The following is a 16,915-nucleotide window of genomic DNA, read 5'->3' as shown; positions in this document are numbered from 1 at the left end:
TTCTCCATTTACCTTCCTGATCATATGGTTCTCTGTGTCAGCCACAAACACCGTGTCTCCCTTTATGAACACTCCTTGAGGAGAGTTGAACAAGGCCTCAGACAAGTTCCCATCCTTCCATCCACTTCTAGTCCCTTCCATAAAAATAACATTGATGTAACATGAGTATTTAACATGGAGTATTTTGCAAATTTATCTAAAAAATATTTGAAAATGGAAATCTATAGAATGTGAACAGGAGTACATGTGGTCGTTTAGGTGAATTTATATTTTCCACACTCAGGAAATAGCAGAAAGCATAGTAAAGCCTCACTAGGTAGTAATTTTACCTTTAAATTACATCTTCAAAATTACTGACATATTTCATTGACGTGTAATATGAAGAACATAGCCTCTGTTGTTGCCATTCAAGGCTCAGCACTATAGAAATGTTTCTGTCCAGTTCTGATTTCTGGTGTAAATATGTCAGGGTTGTTGCCCAGACAGAGAATAAGCCTAGTCTTGGACTATATCCTCCTTTCAATGAAAAATCACAAGACAAATTGCTGTGTAGTCAAGGATTAGGTTTAATCTTTGTCTGGGAAACCACCCTTTCTTGTTTGGTTTACATTCTTTTTTCAGTTTAAACTACTTGACAGCTAGATATCTTTCAGACTCATATCATAATAAGATAATAAAACATGAACGTAAAAAGCTTCTGTTCTGACAAAAGGGCAGTCACTGAGTATTGCACAGTACTGTATAAACAATATTTCCCTCACATCTCAGGTAACATAGAATCAAATTTTGTCAAGTCAGCAAATACCCTACTCAAGAGATAGTTTATGTAAAAGTTTGAATAGTTTATTTAACTCTTCCCTAGTAAAGAGAAGCATTTCTTACCCCCAACACAGTGTAGAACTTCCCCGGTATTAGAGACCACCAGAATCCTATGGTGCCCTGTATCTGCAATCGCCAGAATCTTCCTCTTGGGATCCACCGCCACCTTTCCAGGGAAGCAGAGGATGGAAGGTGGTAAGGAGTCTCGGTAGAGCTTCATTCCCACAGCCCTGTCACTGAGCATACCCTGTTCTCCATAGTGCTTCAGTGCAGCAGCTGTAAAAAGGAAGAGACTTTCCCGATGACCTTCTCCCACCAGAGAGAAGAGCAGATTTCCTCTGGGGCCCAAAATCACCAAGGTGGGCCAGCAAGCCACCTCCAACTGTTGCCAAAGCCGTGCATCATTGTCATTCATCACGGGGTGGGTAATGCCATACCTCAGCACCGCACTGCAAACATTCTGTAATACTTTCTCATTGGGAAACTTAGCTGAGTGAACACCTACAACAACCAGGCCATCTAAGAGAGGGGAGAGAGGAGAGAAAGAACACAAAGGGAAGATTAAGCTGAGAAAAAAAAAAAAGTTTATTTTTTCCTCTCAGTTTTCCCAGATATAGCTTTATGCATAATGATGCGTTTGACCTTGGATTTAAAAAACTGATCAATATTTCCTGCCTCATTCTGATTCAGAGTTTACTACAGCCAAACTTTTGGTGCAATTGCATCAGCGTATTTTTAACTGTACGGGACTAAATGAACTTGTAAATCACCCTTTTCCTTTTTTATACAATATTTGCAATATAAATAAAAACAAGAATCAATTTGCTTCACAGCAGCAGGACACACTTTTCAAATCCTGTATTTGTAATCAGTGCTGTAATGTGCCCTCATTGCAAAACTAATAGAGCTGAGACTACACATTCATCATTATTTATTAAAGTCCTTGAAATAAAACAGTCAAAAATGGTCATTCATTACCAAATTAAATTATAAACATTGAATTAATTCAAATTCAAACACAAATGAAAACATGCTGTTTTTTGTCAATGTTTCTAAACAAGGAATTCTTGTAAGGCAGGATGAATTCAAGGCTATATAAAAGTCCAGTTATGCTCATCCAACAATGCATGGATGTGTGTCTGACATGTTGGTAGACGTCATATTCAGGCTATGGATGAATACATCCTGTTTGTCTGAGGTGTCAGATTGCCTCTGTGGTTGATGGTTTCTGAAATGGCTTTTTGTCTTCATGAATTTAAGGCCTTCTTTTCATTCAATACTTGTCCGTATTTCAGACGTGGGGGACATTATTTACAAAGTAATGTAAAGTTGTTTCTTAATTATAATAAAAAATGTGACACGAGATGTAATTAAAATCTCAGCTCTGAAAAATCAAAATAACAAAACAAACATACATTCTGTGCTTTTCTCTTTCTGAGTTTGGTCTATGACTGACACCAGTACAGACAAATTCCAGTTTAAAATCTGTACTCTCACTCATCTTATAGGTGACTATTCAAATTGATTAATTTATTTGTGATTACTTTTCATTAGGCAAAATATCATTAACCATGCATAAAATTTTTCGACTAATATAGCCTATGGGGTATTTTCATATCAAATGGAAGAGCAAATCCCATCAGTGATGTACAAGATTTTTAATAAAAAAATCTCATGCAACCCCCAGGCAGTCCATTATCATCAAGGTGTTGTTTTACAAAAGCTTTTCTGAGTTTGTTTCCCTTGACCCACGTCCTGTTCATGCTGCTGTTCACACAGCCTTTTGTTTAATTCAAGTGAAATGTCAGGAAAATAACTCTGCCGTGTCACTAGAAGTGACATTCCTCCATTGCATGTCCTCAGGCTAACCCAGTCAATGATGAATGAAACGAATACGCTGTGGTTTCAACATTCCAGCTTCAGCCGTCCATCTTAATATTAAAATTCATAGCCTCAGCAGAACTACAGTATACGCTTAAAGAAATTGAGGTTTCAATATGTTTTTTCATTTTTACACATCAATAATTTTGAGATACATATGGCATTGCTGAATATACAATATATGCATGTTTGCAATTTCTCTTTTGTACGTGCACTAAAATCCCAAGCTACCTTAAGACCAGGAGGAATCACGAATCAAACCCTGCTGGAACCACCTCTGCTGCTTTGAGATGTAGAAAACTCTTCAAGTGGCCACACACTGATTTATTACAGTAGGTTCGCCATAACCTTTAACCCCCTTTACTAACAATACAAAGAGAGATAGCTGCTGTGTTTGGCTTAAATGAGAATCTTCATCCAACGATTAATGCAAAAATTGTTGCAGACATTACCTGACCTAAATAATGCCACTCAAAAGTTGCTTCTTAAACTTAGTATCCTAAAACACAGTGTGGGAGTAGAAGGGCTTGGCCTTGTTCTGCTCTACAGTGACAGAATATCCTGTATTCGGTTCCAGAAGAGGCCTTGGTAACTTTTAAGATAGGACAATGAGTGGGTTGAGGAGTGACATGCTTGGGTCATTTCCTTAGATAATCCCATTAAAAGGGCTAATGACAGGGCATTGAGAGCCAACCCTCAGAACACTTTTCTCAGATCTGCTATGATAAAACTACCAACAACAAATATCACCCAGGTTTAAACTTTTGGTTAGCTCTAATGCCCTTTTTCTACCATTTCTTTGAGCATTAATAAAGTGTTAATAAACTTCTGCTGTCATTTTAAAAAAGTAATTTCACCCATGAAGAAACAAAAGTCTTACACTAAGATACCTGATTAAGACCATCAACTATGTTCTCAAGGAAGAGGAAGAAAAGAGTAATTTTCCATCATTGGTCCACATACTGAATATTAATAATATACCACAATGGGGCAAAAATGCACAACCACAGTACAGTACTAAAGACTACTACACACTGTAAAATGTGTGTGTCTGAGTGTTTGTTATCTTGTAATCACCAGAAATACCCTAGGATCCGCCTTAAAAATGTTCATGACTAATCAGCTGAAAGGAAACTGCTAAGAATCAAATAAAGTCATATTTTTTGGCTAATTCACCGCACTGCTCTCAAGGATCAATTATTAAAACTGTTGAGATCAGGAATTATAGGGAATGCTCACATCTGGCATCTCCTTATTAGAAATGTCTTCATACTGCTGTGTTTAAGAGAACAAGACCCTTAATAGCAATTTTTTTCCAGGGCCATGGTGCAGTGCTTTCAGTTCAAAAAGCAGGTAAATGTGTTAAAGTGTTAATCTAATGTTGTATAACATCCTACAAATTTGATGCCTCAACATTAATGCATTCACATTCCCTCCAATTTCAAGTAAAGTAAACATGAACATAAACACTGAACTATTTGAGCATGTAGTACAACACTGAGGGCCAATATTATGGACCTAAACTACGATCTAGTCTGAAATAAAAAAAATAAATAAATTTATTAAAAAAAAGAGCATTTCACAAGTCATTAAACTGTGTTTATGATCATCTGTTAACTAAATGTAAGTTAGTAGTAATTTTGAAGCAATGCTCCTTTGGCTGACAAAGATACGTGCATCATGTGGTGCAGATTGGGAAGGATTTTGTGATCTTCAGGTCAACATATCTCCAAAAATATTCCATTCAGATTTGTGCATGATTGTTGGAGCCATACATCCTTTCTTAACTGAATTATGCTTAAGGGCAATCATAGAGACTTTTAAAAATGTATTAACATTCACTAGGAAGACAGGATTTGTAATGTATGTGTGTGTGTGTGTGTGTGTGTGTGCGTTTATGCATACCTTTAACTGAGTGAAGCTGTTCCAGCTGGTGCAGGTCAGGCAAGATATGCATGCAGTTGATGCAGCAGTAGGTGAAGAAATCCAGCACTACCAGTTTTCCTGACAGATCTTTTTGCAGAGACAGAGGGCCTTCAGTGTTCAGCCATTCGAGTCCTGCATTTTAAATTAACAACATTTGAGTCACACTGTTATAAGAGCAACATGTAGACACTAAAGTGACTATTGTGTTGTGAAATGGCAACACGCTACATCAACCTGATATGTCACCTTTGGAACTACACCCATCTTAAATTAATGACTGGCAGCCACATGGGTTTTGCAAGAATGAAGCAAAACGAGAGCTAATAGCCATGGCCTAATGGTTAAATAAGTTGACTTGGGACCAGAATGTCACTAGGCTGATTCCACAACTGGTAGTGACCTCTATGGCTGAAGTGCGTGAGTGTATGTTCACAGCCCCTAGTGCACTTGTGTGTGTGTGTGTGTGTGTGTGTGTTTGTGTGTGTTTTCACTGCCACTGCCATGGGTTAAATGCGGAGGATACATTTTGTTGTACAATGTACAATGACAAATCACTGCTCATTATTATATTATAAAGCTGTTAAGACTAGGGCCATGTACAGAAAATTCTTCATTTTCATGAAACTCAATTCAATAACCAAAGTATTAAAAAAAATCTGTGTAACCAATACTGCATTTCACTCATGTGTAGTCAGTATAAAACGTTCCTTGTTCCAAAAATCTACACTTCACAGGGTGATACACAGATTAAACATAGCAAAAAAGTAAGGAAATTTGTGTTTGGTAGATTACCTCTTTGTTTAACAAAGCTTCTTGGCAATAAATCTTATACCATTGGAAAGCCTGTTAATTTCCCTTTTAAATGGCCACATTTGTAAGGAACATGCACTTGTGGGACGAGCAGGAGAGCTGAGTATGTGGGTTGCGCCCATGAAAAATTTGCCAAACCCTCTCTGCCAATGCCACACAGCTTATTCTGCCATTGACTCGTTTGGTGTGCGGTGGACTGCATGATTGAAGTTTGAAGAAACAAGACAAATTGGCAATTTAACAATTTATTAATTTAACAAACAGAAGCCTCAGTAGCATGTGGAAGAAGCATACACAGCCACAACTGCCTGGCACCTCCTCCTCATGTTGGTCACCAGCCTGGTCACACACTGCTGTACGATGGCATCCCATTCTTCAACCAGCATTTGTCACAAGTCAGCCAACATGGTTGTGTTGGTTCCTCTGGCATGAACAGCATGCCCAAGCTGATCCCACAAGTGTTCAATGGGGTCGAGGTCAGGAATGCTGGCAGGACATTCCATCCTCTTCAATCCCAAATTTTGGAGGTAGTCTCTGATAAATCTTTGTGGGGGTGAGCGTTGTCATCTTGGAGGACAGAGTTCTGTCCCAGACTTTGGAGATATGGGATGCATATCTCTCTGCATTGAAATTGCTTCCAATGATGATAGGCCTTGTTTTTCCAGAGAGGAAGATGCCACCCCACACCATCACCCTGCCTCCAGGATGTTAATCTATTGGTGCAGCAATTAGTATAGCATTCGCCACGTATTCTCCACACTTTGTAATGGAAATTGTCCATACTATGGAACTTGGACTTTGATTTGGAGGTACTAGGGCTCATTCCAAATAATGCTGCAACTTGGTTTTGCGTGAACACCAGCTTGAAGTTGCCCTATCCAAATCAGACAAACGTGGCATGCCGATTCTTGGAGCAGACACCTACTGACTACTGTAGCAGGGCTCATGCTCACAGGTGCTGCCAAATGAGCAGTTTGGAATTGGCAGCGAGGATTTGGCAAATTTTTCATGGACGCAACCCCCATACTCAGCTCTACTGTTCATCCCACAAATGCATGTTTCTTACAAATGTGGCACCATTTAAAAGGGAAATTAACAAGATTTCCAACAGTATCAGAGTTATTGCCAAGACCTATTGTTTACCTGATCAATAGGGGAAAAAGACAGGACTTTTACAGTACATTTATGAAGCTGGAGGCAGAATATTATACAATTTTAAAAACACATTAACTTATCCATTAAAGCCCCTTTAAAATGAAGTGTAAAGGTACCGTCTCAGGAGCAGTATCAAAGCTAACAGAATGAAGAATTTCTAAACGATACCCTGCCCTGATGAAGACCATTTATGATAAGTATGACAGCACATACCACTCATTCACTTTCACACCAACCTAGTTCAAAATCGGGAACCTTTAAGTCTCCACTTTCATCCAGTTTTCTTAAATACTCCAAGACGCGTTTCTCCTTCTCCTCCTGAGAGCTGGTGTCCTCCAGACTGTAATCTAACTGGCTCTGAAGTGGAAACAGAGCCGAGAGGCTGCTGTGCGCCGCCATGTTTCCGAGCTCCGCGTCAGAGTCGGCGCTATTTTTGGCTGTGTGTGGTTTTCCCTGAGACAGATCGAAGAGTTCAGTTCACAAACAAGAACCGACACTTTCGGCTCCCAACCGAAAGGAAAGATAAATGAACCTGTTAAATGAAAATGAACAAAATTTGCCCAGCGAGTACATTTTTCGATTTTTTTCTTTCTTTATCTTACCACTGATAGCAAGAAGACAGTAGTGGACTACAGTTGGAGGTCCTCTGTCGATCTGCATAGAATTTTAGACAAGATTTCACATTTTAGAACATTTCCTTTCACATTCAAATTTACTAATTTTTCGATCCTTTTTCTTTTTTCATTTTTTTGTAAATTAAATCCAGCATAATTTCAACATTTTCAGCATAATCACTTTATATTGGCCTGCTCATTTTATTTTTCATTTGTATTAGTTTGTCTGACAGAATAAAAGTCGCTGTGAATTAAAAAGGACAGGACAATAATCCGAGTGGTTCGATAGTGGAGCAGTGACCGACATATGCTCGCTGTCTAGGATTGGCTATAGATCCGCTCCAGTGAAAACCATTTAACGTTTTTTTTATTACAATTCAGCTTGTCGTGAAAATATTCAAAAAACAGCAAATTTTGAAATGCAGGTTTTCCAAACTAAAAACAAACAAACAAAAAAGGGGACAGACCCAAGAAATGTATGCAGGCAGAAAGCAAACATCAGAAAAATAACAAACTTTTATATTCAGACTATAAGCGAAGTGTGTTGGGGAGAGGCAGGGGAATAGTCCATGGACTCGGGGGTCAACTGATTTTCAGGCACAATTCTAGAAGATTTATTTTTTCTATAATTAATAAATCAATTAATAAAAAAATAAAGCTACTTCACTTGGAATCGGTTCCCAAAGTTGTCCACAAAGAATCGAATCAAAGAACCGAGTCGCTCACGAACGACACATTACAAGATGGAATCTAACACCGTACATTTTCAATCAGCACATTCAATAAGAAATACACAGAATTAATTGTCAAAGCTTAAAACAAACTTCTAAGCACAAATCTGATCCAAATGTACAATTATCGGACTTATTACACTTAATCAATTTAATACAATAAAACATAATTAAGAACGAACTGTTTGGAAAATGCCGTTTGAGAATGTGCTGGGACATGTTCCTTTCCCCCTCTTGGCGGTAACTGTGTATAGTAATAGATTAGACTGTTGTCACATTTAGAGTTTTTATTGTAAATACATGTTTTATAGATGGATAGATTGGACACAGAACGTTTAAACGTGAATGACTTTTGGTACAGCTACTGTATATACCGTTTCCGTGCGGTTCATTGTGAAATGATGGACCTTAGACTTAAATAACACTGCTGTTGCTTATGGCTCCGGTTTTTATGTGGTCTCTCGGCTGGGGTGAGAAATGTCACAGAGCGGCTCCGAAAGTGACATCTGGGAATACAGACCTCTCAAAAAGTCCAAAAGACAAGACGGATCAAACTACGGGGATCATGCAGCAAAGAAAAAATCAAAACAAAGTGTTAAGAAGAATAGGGTCAGTAGAAAAACCTTCGGCGCAGAGTCCAACACAGTCACGAAATCCTCCAGTAGGAATCAACTACCCAATAAATCTGACCATGGGGTTAGTGTCAATGGATCAAAGAACAACTCATCTGCTCCAAACTCCACACAGTCCAATGATATAAACAATGCTGCTTCTATCGGAGCTGATGGAGAGAGCGGAAAGGACTCTCGAACAGAGGGACATTGTCCTGTGTGTCAAATGCCATTTTCTATCTTGTTGGTGCAGTCTCAACGTTGGCATGTTGCTGAATGTTTGGAAACCCCTGGGGAATCTGACAAAGGTAGCTATGATCCTGACATGTAACTATAAAAGATACACTTCAGCCAAAAGGGAAAAAATGACCAATTACTAAATCTGATTTTTTTCAACACACCTTCGCAGGATCAAAGAAAAAAGGTGAAAGAACAGTTAAATCGTCTGATGATTGTAGATTAAATTTGCAGTGAATACATGGGACTAGGCACTTTAAAAAAAAAGTTCATTTCCTAAAACAAAGAAAAATATTAATATAATACATGAGAATTACATGCATCTCATAGGCTTTAGGAATGCCATAGAAATTCTCATGATGCATAACCTACTTGGTAATATAGTGGGCATTTGTCTTCTCTGAGATAAAGTTTTGAGAATAGAATACCACTTAAAATATGCACATAAAATGCTCATTTTAAACTGGGGCATACATATAAGCAGGTTGGGATAGTCCCTAACCTGACCATACATAATCATGATATTTCTAGATTATGTAGCTTCACCCACAAATAAAAAAACATTTGCTGTATTGTATCCAATCCCTTTACTGTGTATATTTTTATGGTTTTCTGTTTTGTCTTAAAACCACAGAATGCCCAGATGGTCTCCAGTGTTCATCAACCATTCCAAATCACTACAAGAGGTATAGCCACTCTGTTTTAGCTCACAGGCGAGCAATAAATAACACAGACAATTCAACTTCATCTCTAGGACCCACAGCTGGATCACATTTGGAGCTGAAGTTTGTTAAAAAAGATGTCACCACCAACTCCAGTAAAGAGAGCTCTGTGGATAGTGCAGTGAATCTGTCCTCTGGGTCCAGCCAAGGTGCCTCACCTGCTTATGGATCCACGGAACCACACACTCCCACTCGTCGTAATGCCTTACTGCTCTTGAGATCACCTGCCCCTAAAGACATTAAGAAAAAAAAAGGCTGGTCACCCTCTGCCAAAGAATCCAGACCTCAAACATCATCTCAAGGAGCAAAAATTTGGATTTCTACTCCAGTAAAAGCAGGAAACAACTGCCATGCTTTTCAAATGGATGAAAGGGTACAGACAGAGCCCTCAGATTTAAATGAAGATAATTATATCTCTTACTCTCCCCTTTCTGAACTCCCTGCTGAAATTGACCTGCCACAAACTAAGAAAACACTTTTTCAGAGTACTGTGGTAGGAGTGGATGAGGAAGATGACAATGATTCATTAATGTTATTTGATGATACAGTGATTGATGATGATCTGCTCTCTAATGTCTTGGACCAGTATGAAACAGAAGAATCCAGGAGCCAAGACGATCCAGTCCTTGTAGAGTCTCCAAACACCTGGGACCAATTAGAGTCTTTAGAACCACCCAAACATTTTAAAAGTTCCAATTCTGCAGGTGCTGCTACTGGGCCATCTCAACCCAGTTTCCCTGTTGGGTTCTCAAAAGAAGAGCATTTGGTGAAAAACTGTGAAAATATCAGTGGCAAGTCTCAGTTACAGTCTCCTGGAAGCTTGGTGTTGGAACACCTTCGCGAGTGTTTGTCTAATTCTATAGATTTTAACCTTTCTGGATCTAATTCTTCAGAAATTAAGTCTGTTTCTGTGAAACAAGAACTATCTACTTCTCAAGAAAATATGCCTGCCACAAAGAAACAATCCCTACACGTTACGTCTACTAGCAAAACCACGATCAAAGCCCCTGGGTTAAAGCAAACTGATATTGGAGTGTTCTTTGGGCTAAAGCCATTAAGCAAAAAAACTGAATCAGAAGCTATTGTAGTGAAGGAAGAGAGACTTCAGGTGGCGTCTACTCTTGCAAAGAGCTTAGCACCTGCAAAAAAAATGGCTAAACAACAGGCTAGACACAGCAGAAAGAGTACTGCAGTGACTGAAGTGTCCACAACAGAGACGGCAGAACAAGGAGCTGCTCAGCCCACGCAAAGAGAAGGAGGCAGAGCAGTGAGGGTAGGGGGGTGGAAGAGGTGGAACAGAGGAAGAGCGACAGATGGAGGACCAGAGGAGCCCAAGCGATGCCCATTCTACAAGAAAATCCCTGGTTAGTTGACCTTACTTTCTTTTCATCTGCCAGGTTTTTTGTCATGTTTCATTTCAACCATTTTGTCTTATTTATGCAACATTGCTGAATCAGATTCAAGTTTGTCACCACTTTCACAAGTTAGTACACAAGTTATCATCAAATTAAAAGGAATTGCCACTTGAAATATATCAGTCTGTGTGTAATGAATGAGTATAATATGCAGGTTTCACTTTTTGAATGGAATTACTGAAATAAATAAACATGATATTCAAATTTATGACCAGCACCTGTAGTCATTAATTAATGCATGCACACAAAACACATGTTGCTGTGAAAATTGATTCTAACATAAAATAAATAATTCTTGTGCATTGCCAAGGTAGGAAACTATTAAAATTATACATGCAGAAAATTGTGGTCCAGTGAGTGTCTTACATTTTGCATGCACACGTCTAATATGTAGAAACCAAGCCTTTCAGAATTGGGCTTAAATTCATTAATTTTTCCTTAATGTAGCAGCAATTTTATATATATATTTTTAATTATAACCCCTACCCCCCAAAAAAATGTTTAAAATAACATTTTTTCCACTTAGTAAATTAAAAAGAACTTAATATGTCATTCTTGATATTTTCCATTTCTAGATAAATACACAAAGATCATATCAAATGATGCTGCCTTTTAACTTAATCTCATTGAATGTTAGGGCACTGAATTGGCACTGAATTGTTGATTATTGTTGAAATTAGGTTTATTTGACTAGTCGAATCTGCTGTTTTGTTTTTTTTTTTCTTAGGAACACACTTTGCTGTGGATGCTTTTCAGTATGGGACCATTGAGGGCATCACAGCCTATTTTCTAACACACTTCCATTCAGATCACTATGGAGGACTGACCAAAAACTCAACACTTCCGATATATTGCAATAAAGTAAGCCACTTTTTTGAGCATAAAAAATATGGACTGGCCACATGGAACATTTACATTTGCCTTCATGTAAATAAATAAATAAATAAAAACATATACATAAATATAATACATGTAATGTGTGTGTATGTATAAATGCATGTGTGTTTGTTTTTATGTTTACTGCAATGCATTTAAAGTTGATTTCACTAGAAGTTCCTAAAGCTCTCCTTTAGTCAAAAAATAACCTTTTGTCTTTGCATTCTTCTTGAAGTCTATTGAATTTGTATCTTCTTCCTGGTTAAGTGACTTGGCTGATGGATTTGTTGTTTTGGTAGATTACAGGTAATTTAGTGAAGAGTAAGCTAAAAGTGGATGAGCAGTATGTCCACATTCTGCCCATGAACACAGAGTATATGGTGGATGGTGTGAAGGTTGTCCTGTTGGATGCTAATCAGTAAGTGTTTAGATTATGTCCTGTACGTATGAATGTGTATCCATATGTGTACATGTTTATCCAGTTGTTACTTACATTGTATATTTTTACTTAAATGACTGCATGAGTGTTGGCCTTCAAAACAGTAAAAGATTTCATCTTCTGTCCAGCTGTCCAGGGTCAGCCATGTTGCTGTTCCTGCTGCCAGATGGCCAGACTGTGCTCCATACAGGTGACTTCCGGGCTGATCCGTCCATGGAGCGCTACCCAGAGCTCCAGGGTTTCAGGATACAAACTCTGTATCTGGACACCACGTGAGTATTTCATCTTGAATGCAGCATAGGAAGCTGCTTTGTCCAGCTGTGTCTGTGGTGTTTTTTTTTTTTGTACTATACTATTGAGAACTTTTTAAGTAACTACTTTATTATGTACAGTTTTTAGTTTCTGTAGCAACTCGCATTCAAAAATTTGTGGATATATTTTGGAAAAAAGCAGTGAAAACTCTTTGATTTAAGTTTCAACATTTATTAAATTTACAAAGATGCAAATAAATGTATGCAATGTTTTGATTGACATGCTTGATTGTTTTTTTTTTTTTTTTTGGAAATATAAATACATTTGATGAATTATTCAAAAAAGGTAATTTTCAAAAATATTTCACTCTTTTTGGAGAATATTACAGACACAAAGTGGTATATATTTACAGTATACAATCAACCTTGCAAGTAAAAACATTAAAAATCTTTTGTCATTTTACAAAAACAGAAAATTAAAAATTATACTAATAATACCAACTTTTTTGGAAATTGAGTTGTAGCTAATGTCCTCTCCTTCTAATGCCAACTTCAGTCATCAGTTATGTTATTAGATGTCTTACCCCATATGCTGCTTCTTAGCAAACTTCAGCCAGTGGGAACAGCATCTGTGGTTCCAGGTGGACAACACAGCAGTAGGGAACCCCCATGGGCAACACACCATGATTTTTGTCATATCCTTCTTTATAAAGATCACTCAGACATTCTAGATGGCTGGAAGTGTTTGTGCCATTTGATAACAAATTTGGATGCACAGAGGGGTCTCTGAAAGCCACAATTTGTTTGATTTATGATGGTGAAAGACTCTTCTTGTTAATGTGTGTGTTAACATTAATGTAATTTTTTTTCTCCCCCTGTGCCCTTTTCTAAAATAGGTATTGTAGTCCAGAATATGCATTTCCCACTCAGCAGGAAGTGATAACTTTTGCTGCTAACACAGCCTTTGAGCTAGTCACACTCAACCCTCGCACACTAGTGGTGTGTGGCACTTATGCTGTGGGGAAAGAGAAGGTTTTCTTGGGTAAGTGAAATCTTCCTTCTTGCATTAAATGAACTTGGTTTTGTTCACACATGGTTTTAGCAGATGAGAAGATCAGCATGCAAATATAAAGGACACATTACAGAAAAATGTCAAAAGAGTTTTTCTTCTTATTTTCAACTTAATTTTCTTTATTTATAAATTAATTATGGTTGTTATAAGCCATACCTTAACTCCCAGCTCAAATGCATATAACATGTATTTGGCTTTCTTGAGTTGCTTCAGTTGAGAATAACACTCCCACCCCCCTCCCAAAAGCTGTATCGCAGGTGCTGGGTTCAAAAGTGTACATGTCTAGGGATCGGTATAACACCATGTCCTGTCTGGAATCAAAGCATATACAAAAATGTATCACCACCAATCAGAAGTCAGCTCAAGTCCATGTTCTTCCTATGATGCAACTCAATTTCAAGGTGAGTTCTTATGAACATATTTGACTTGCAATATGTTAATATATATAAGTATTCAACAGAGCACTGTACACTAAGAGTACTACTGGCCCTATGACCATTTTATATCATGTGTAGGTATATTATTTTAGCCCCTTGTTTGACTATTAACAGCATAGACTGAGAGTATGCTAATGTCTTCTGTACAAACTCTAGGTTAGTTTTCATATTGCTTTAGATGTATAAACTCCCCACTGTACTGCTCTCATGATCTTGACATTGAAGGGGCAAATTTAAATTCTAAATATGTATATATATATATATATATATTCCTTTGTAGTTGGGGTGCAGGTTTGTATTATGAAAAGTTATATGTAATTTTTTGTGTCTTCCCCCCCAGTGTGAATCTGAGATTGGGGTGAGAATTAGATAGGGTCCATTAGGGCTGTTAATTGTGACTTATGGTGTGTGCTGTTTTATGCCTACAGTAGTTTATTGATTAATGGGCTCATTTCACAAGTAGTGCTGTAACTGGAAATGGTTCAGTATGATGCACTGGATCTGCTAAAAAAGCTAACTATTTGTAACACTTGTGAAAAACAAAAAAACAAAAAGCTGAATCTTCTGCTTACTCCTTTTATTTTTTTTTATTTTTGAGCTAATGGTGCTAGAACAAATTTGTTTTAGAACATTTGCATCATCAATTCTCCAATACTAAGCATAGCATCTATACATGCTTACTGCAAATACTTGCTGGTTTATGTACTTTTCCAGGGGAATTAACTTTTAATCCTAGGACTGTCCAGGATTCATTTTATCAAAGTCTTAAAACATGTACTTTTTTCTAAATCTGTTCTTTGTGTCACCATTTCCTAATGATCCATTTGTAATGATTCATTTTATCTTTGTGTGCTTACTTTTTCTCATATCAGTAATATTAGAGAATGTGTAAAAATTGAAGTCAAGAGCCATTTAAAATATTTGTATGATGTTTTTAAATGCTATCTCAGTACCATTGTTAGAAACTCACTGACAATTTATAAGGAATGTAACTTGTCATTTATAATATTTTGTTTTTCTGTGTCTGTTTTCAGAATTTAAAAACACACTTGAGTAAATTTTCAGAAACATATGACCATCTGGTTGCTTTCAAGCCCACCGGCTGGACCTTCAGTCAGTCAGTAGGTGTGGAGAATATTCAACCTAAAGTTCAAGACAACATTAGTATTTATGGTATGTAATCTTTTCAGAATTTACTGCAAACTCTTTGATGCTAACCAGAGTTTATGAACTGGAAAGTTTTTAGGCAGTTACTTTTTCATTCTCCAACACTAATTTAAGAGATTAACGAACGTCAGCTTTCCAGTTGTAATTGGATCACAAATTGATTTTATCGATTTGATCTATTCAGCCAATAGTTGGTGGGGGTGGTGTATTTGGTGGTGTATCACTACTTGGCTTTTCGTTTCTAATCCGGCAATATAAACAAAATCCCAATTTTGAATTTGTGTTCACATTATTTTCTATGTTCAGAGCTGCTCTCTCTTTTAACCAGGACTGCACAAGAGTCCACTGTTTAAAGGGGGTTCTGAGTATGGAAGTAGGTTTTATTTAGGAATGATTGAGAGCTTTGTTTTAAGTTTAAAATTGACTCTGAATCATTTGCCAAGGGTTGATCCGACACCTAGACGCTCAATCTGTTCTTTGGGAATACTGAGAGACATTGGACAGCACTCTGAAAATATTTTTTGATATCTCATAGCAATATCTGCCCCATGTCACAGGAATGTGAAGAAGAGGATTTCTTTGTTTTAACATACAGGGTCAGCTCTTTTTAGATCAAAATCTCCACACACTCCTAAAGGAAAAATAAATCATCCCTGTGAGCAAGCGACAGATACTGCTGTCTTTTTTAAATTGCAGGATTAGAAACACAAAACCAAATCGGGGGGAAAAAAGAAAAATGGCAAATAGGTTGTTCTCAGTTTTCCTGTTGTAGAATTGTAAACAGAAAATCAAATGGTGAAATGTAGACAGATGGCAGTCACAGGTTGTGGTTTTTTTTTTGGGGGCTTGCTCACTTATCCTGTCTCTCCCATGCATATGTCTAATAAGGATAAACTGCTTCACTCGTCCTTATGTAGCCTAAGAGAGTTGTTGCCATGTGAAAACCTCTTTTCACAGGCTTCTTTCAGGTCATATCTAGTTGCGCAGTGTGAAGGGGTACATGAAGCATGATTCTATGAATAAGCAGCTGTAAACCAAGCTTCATAAATTAGTACTTTGTAGTTATTTATTTATTTGTTACTTGGTATGAGTTGATTTAATTACAGAATCCTGTTTGTGTCGGGGGAGATTGTACCATGTTTACGTGTGTCATTTTGGATGTCTTTGTCATGACTCCTCTATCACAGGCATTCCATACAGTGAGCACAGCAGCTATCTGGAACTGAAGCGTTTCGTGCAGTGGTTACAACCACTTAAGATCATCCCCACAGTGAACGCAGGCAGTTGGAACAGCAGGAAAGCTATGGAGCAGTGCTTCAGGGACTGGCAAAAAGAGGTTAAAGCAATTAACACAGTGCCAAGGAACAGCTGCAGTAGCTCTTATACAAGGCAGTAATAATGGGCTACCTCAAAACAGACCAAAGTACACAAATGGTGGTAGGACCTTCTTTTTTAATGCACAGATATTTGGACTATCTTCTACAGGACCTTCTTCCGGTGCTCTATGGGACCTCTTCTTTGGAAAGATACAGTGGAGCTTCTACATTCACATCTTGTCCTAATTTTATGTTTGTGTGTTTTTTAAAAAAAGTGTTTCCACTTGCTAGTGCAAGCAAACATCAGTGTTTATTGATCATTCCAACTTCAAAATGTATACTGGGTAATCAAATGGTTCTGTATAAGTATTTCTCATTCTGAAGTTGGAATATGTTTTCATGTGTTTGTTGTCTCAGTAGCTCACACTCAATTACA

The 16,915-nt window shown here is 37.6% G+C and overlaps 2 protein-coding genes across 4 annotated transcripts in view; one reads left to right on the top strand and one right to left on the bottom strand.

The window, feature by feature from the left end:
* Positions 1-10,066, bottom strand: part of nhlrc2 (NHL repeat containing 2) — a 25,301-nt gene extending 15,235 nt beyond the window's left edge. Inside the window, exons 1-6 of one of the 2 annotated variants that reach the window (XM_066665358.1) lie at positions 9,928-10,066; positions 9,665-9,736; positions 6,828-7,123; positions 4,606-4,758; positions 883-1,338; positions 13-134 (exon numbers count right to left, since the gene is read on the bottom strand). In XM_066665358.1, the coding sequence (XP_066521455.1) occupies positions 13-134; positions 883-1,338; positions 4,606-4,758; positions 6,828-6,990 (894 nt within the window). In that variant the 5' untranslated portion in view covers positions 6,991-7,123; positions 9,665-9,736; positions 9,928-10,066. The remainder of the gene's footprint in view (positions 1-12; positions 135-882; positions 1,339-4,605; positions 4,759-6,827; positions 7,124-9,664; positions 9,737-9,927) is intronic. The other variant, XM_066665357.1, reaches the window with a different exon arrangement.
* On the top strand, positions 8,237-16,915 carry dclre1a (DNA cross-link repair 1A (PSO2 homolog, S. cerevisiae)). Of its 2 annotated transcripts, none has more exons than XM_066665356.1 (9): positions 8,237-8,855; positions 9,539-10,870; positions 11,649-11,782; positions 12,097-12,215; positions 12,365-12,508; positions 13,384-13,529; positions 13,806-13,960; positions 15,031-15,169; positions 16,351-16,915. In XM_066665356.1, the coding sequence occupies exons 1-9, from the start codon at positions 8,414-8,416 to the stop codon at positions 16,557-16,559; spliced, it is 2,820 nt and encodes a 939-aa protein (XP_066521453.1). In that variant the 5' UTR covers positions 8,237-8,413; the 3' UTR covers positions 16,560-16,915. The 2 variants fall into 2 exon arrangements, with proteins under 2 accessions (XP_066521453.1, XP_066521452.1); XM_066665355.1 differs by having other exon boundaries at positions 9,419-10,870.

Source organism: Hoplias malabaricus, chromosome 3 (assembly GCF_029633855.1).
Source record: "Hoplias malabaricus isolate fHopMal1 chromosome 3, fHopMal1.hap1, whole genome shotgun sequence".
NCBI classification, from domain to species: domain Eukaryota; kingdom Metazoa; phylum Chordata; class Actinopteri; order Characiformes; family Erythrinidae; genus Hoplias; species Hoplias malabaricus.
The sequence above is the reverse complement of the archived record's forward strand: the minus strand, read 5'-3'. Positions and strand labels throughout refer to the sequence as shown.

What these genes read in the sequence shown, in the direction of transcription:
- dclre1a (XM_066665355.1), top strand. Translation starts at nt 8,414, where the DNA reads ATGTCACAGAGCGGCTCCGAAAGTGACATCTGGGAATACAGACCTCTC. An exon ending in GTCCTGTTGGATGCTAATCA is followed by an intron (nt 12,216 to 12,364) that starts GTAAGTGTTTAG and finishes TCTTCTGTCCAG; the next exon opens with CTGTCCAGGGTCAGCCATGT. An exon ending in TGATGCAACTCAATTTCAAG is followed by an intron (nt 13,961 to 15,030) that starts GTGAGTTCTTAT and finishes GTCTGTTTTCAG; the next exon opens with AATTTAAAAACACACTTGAG.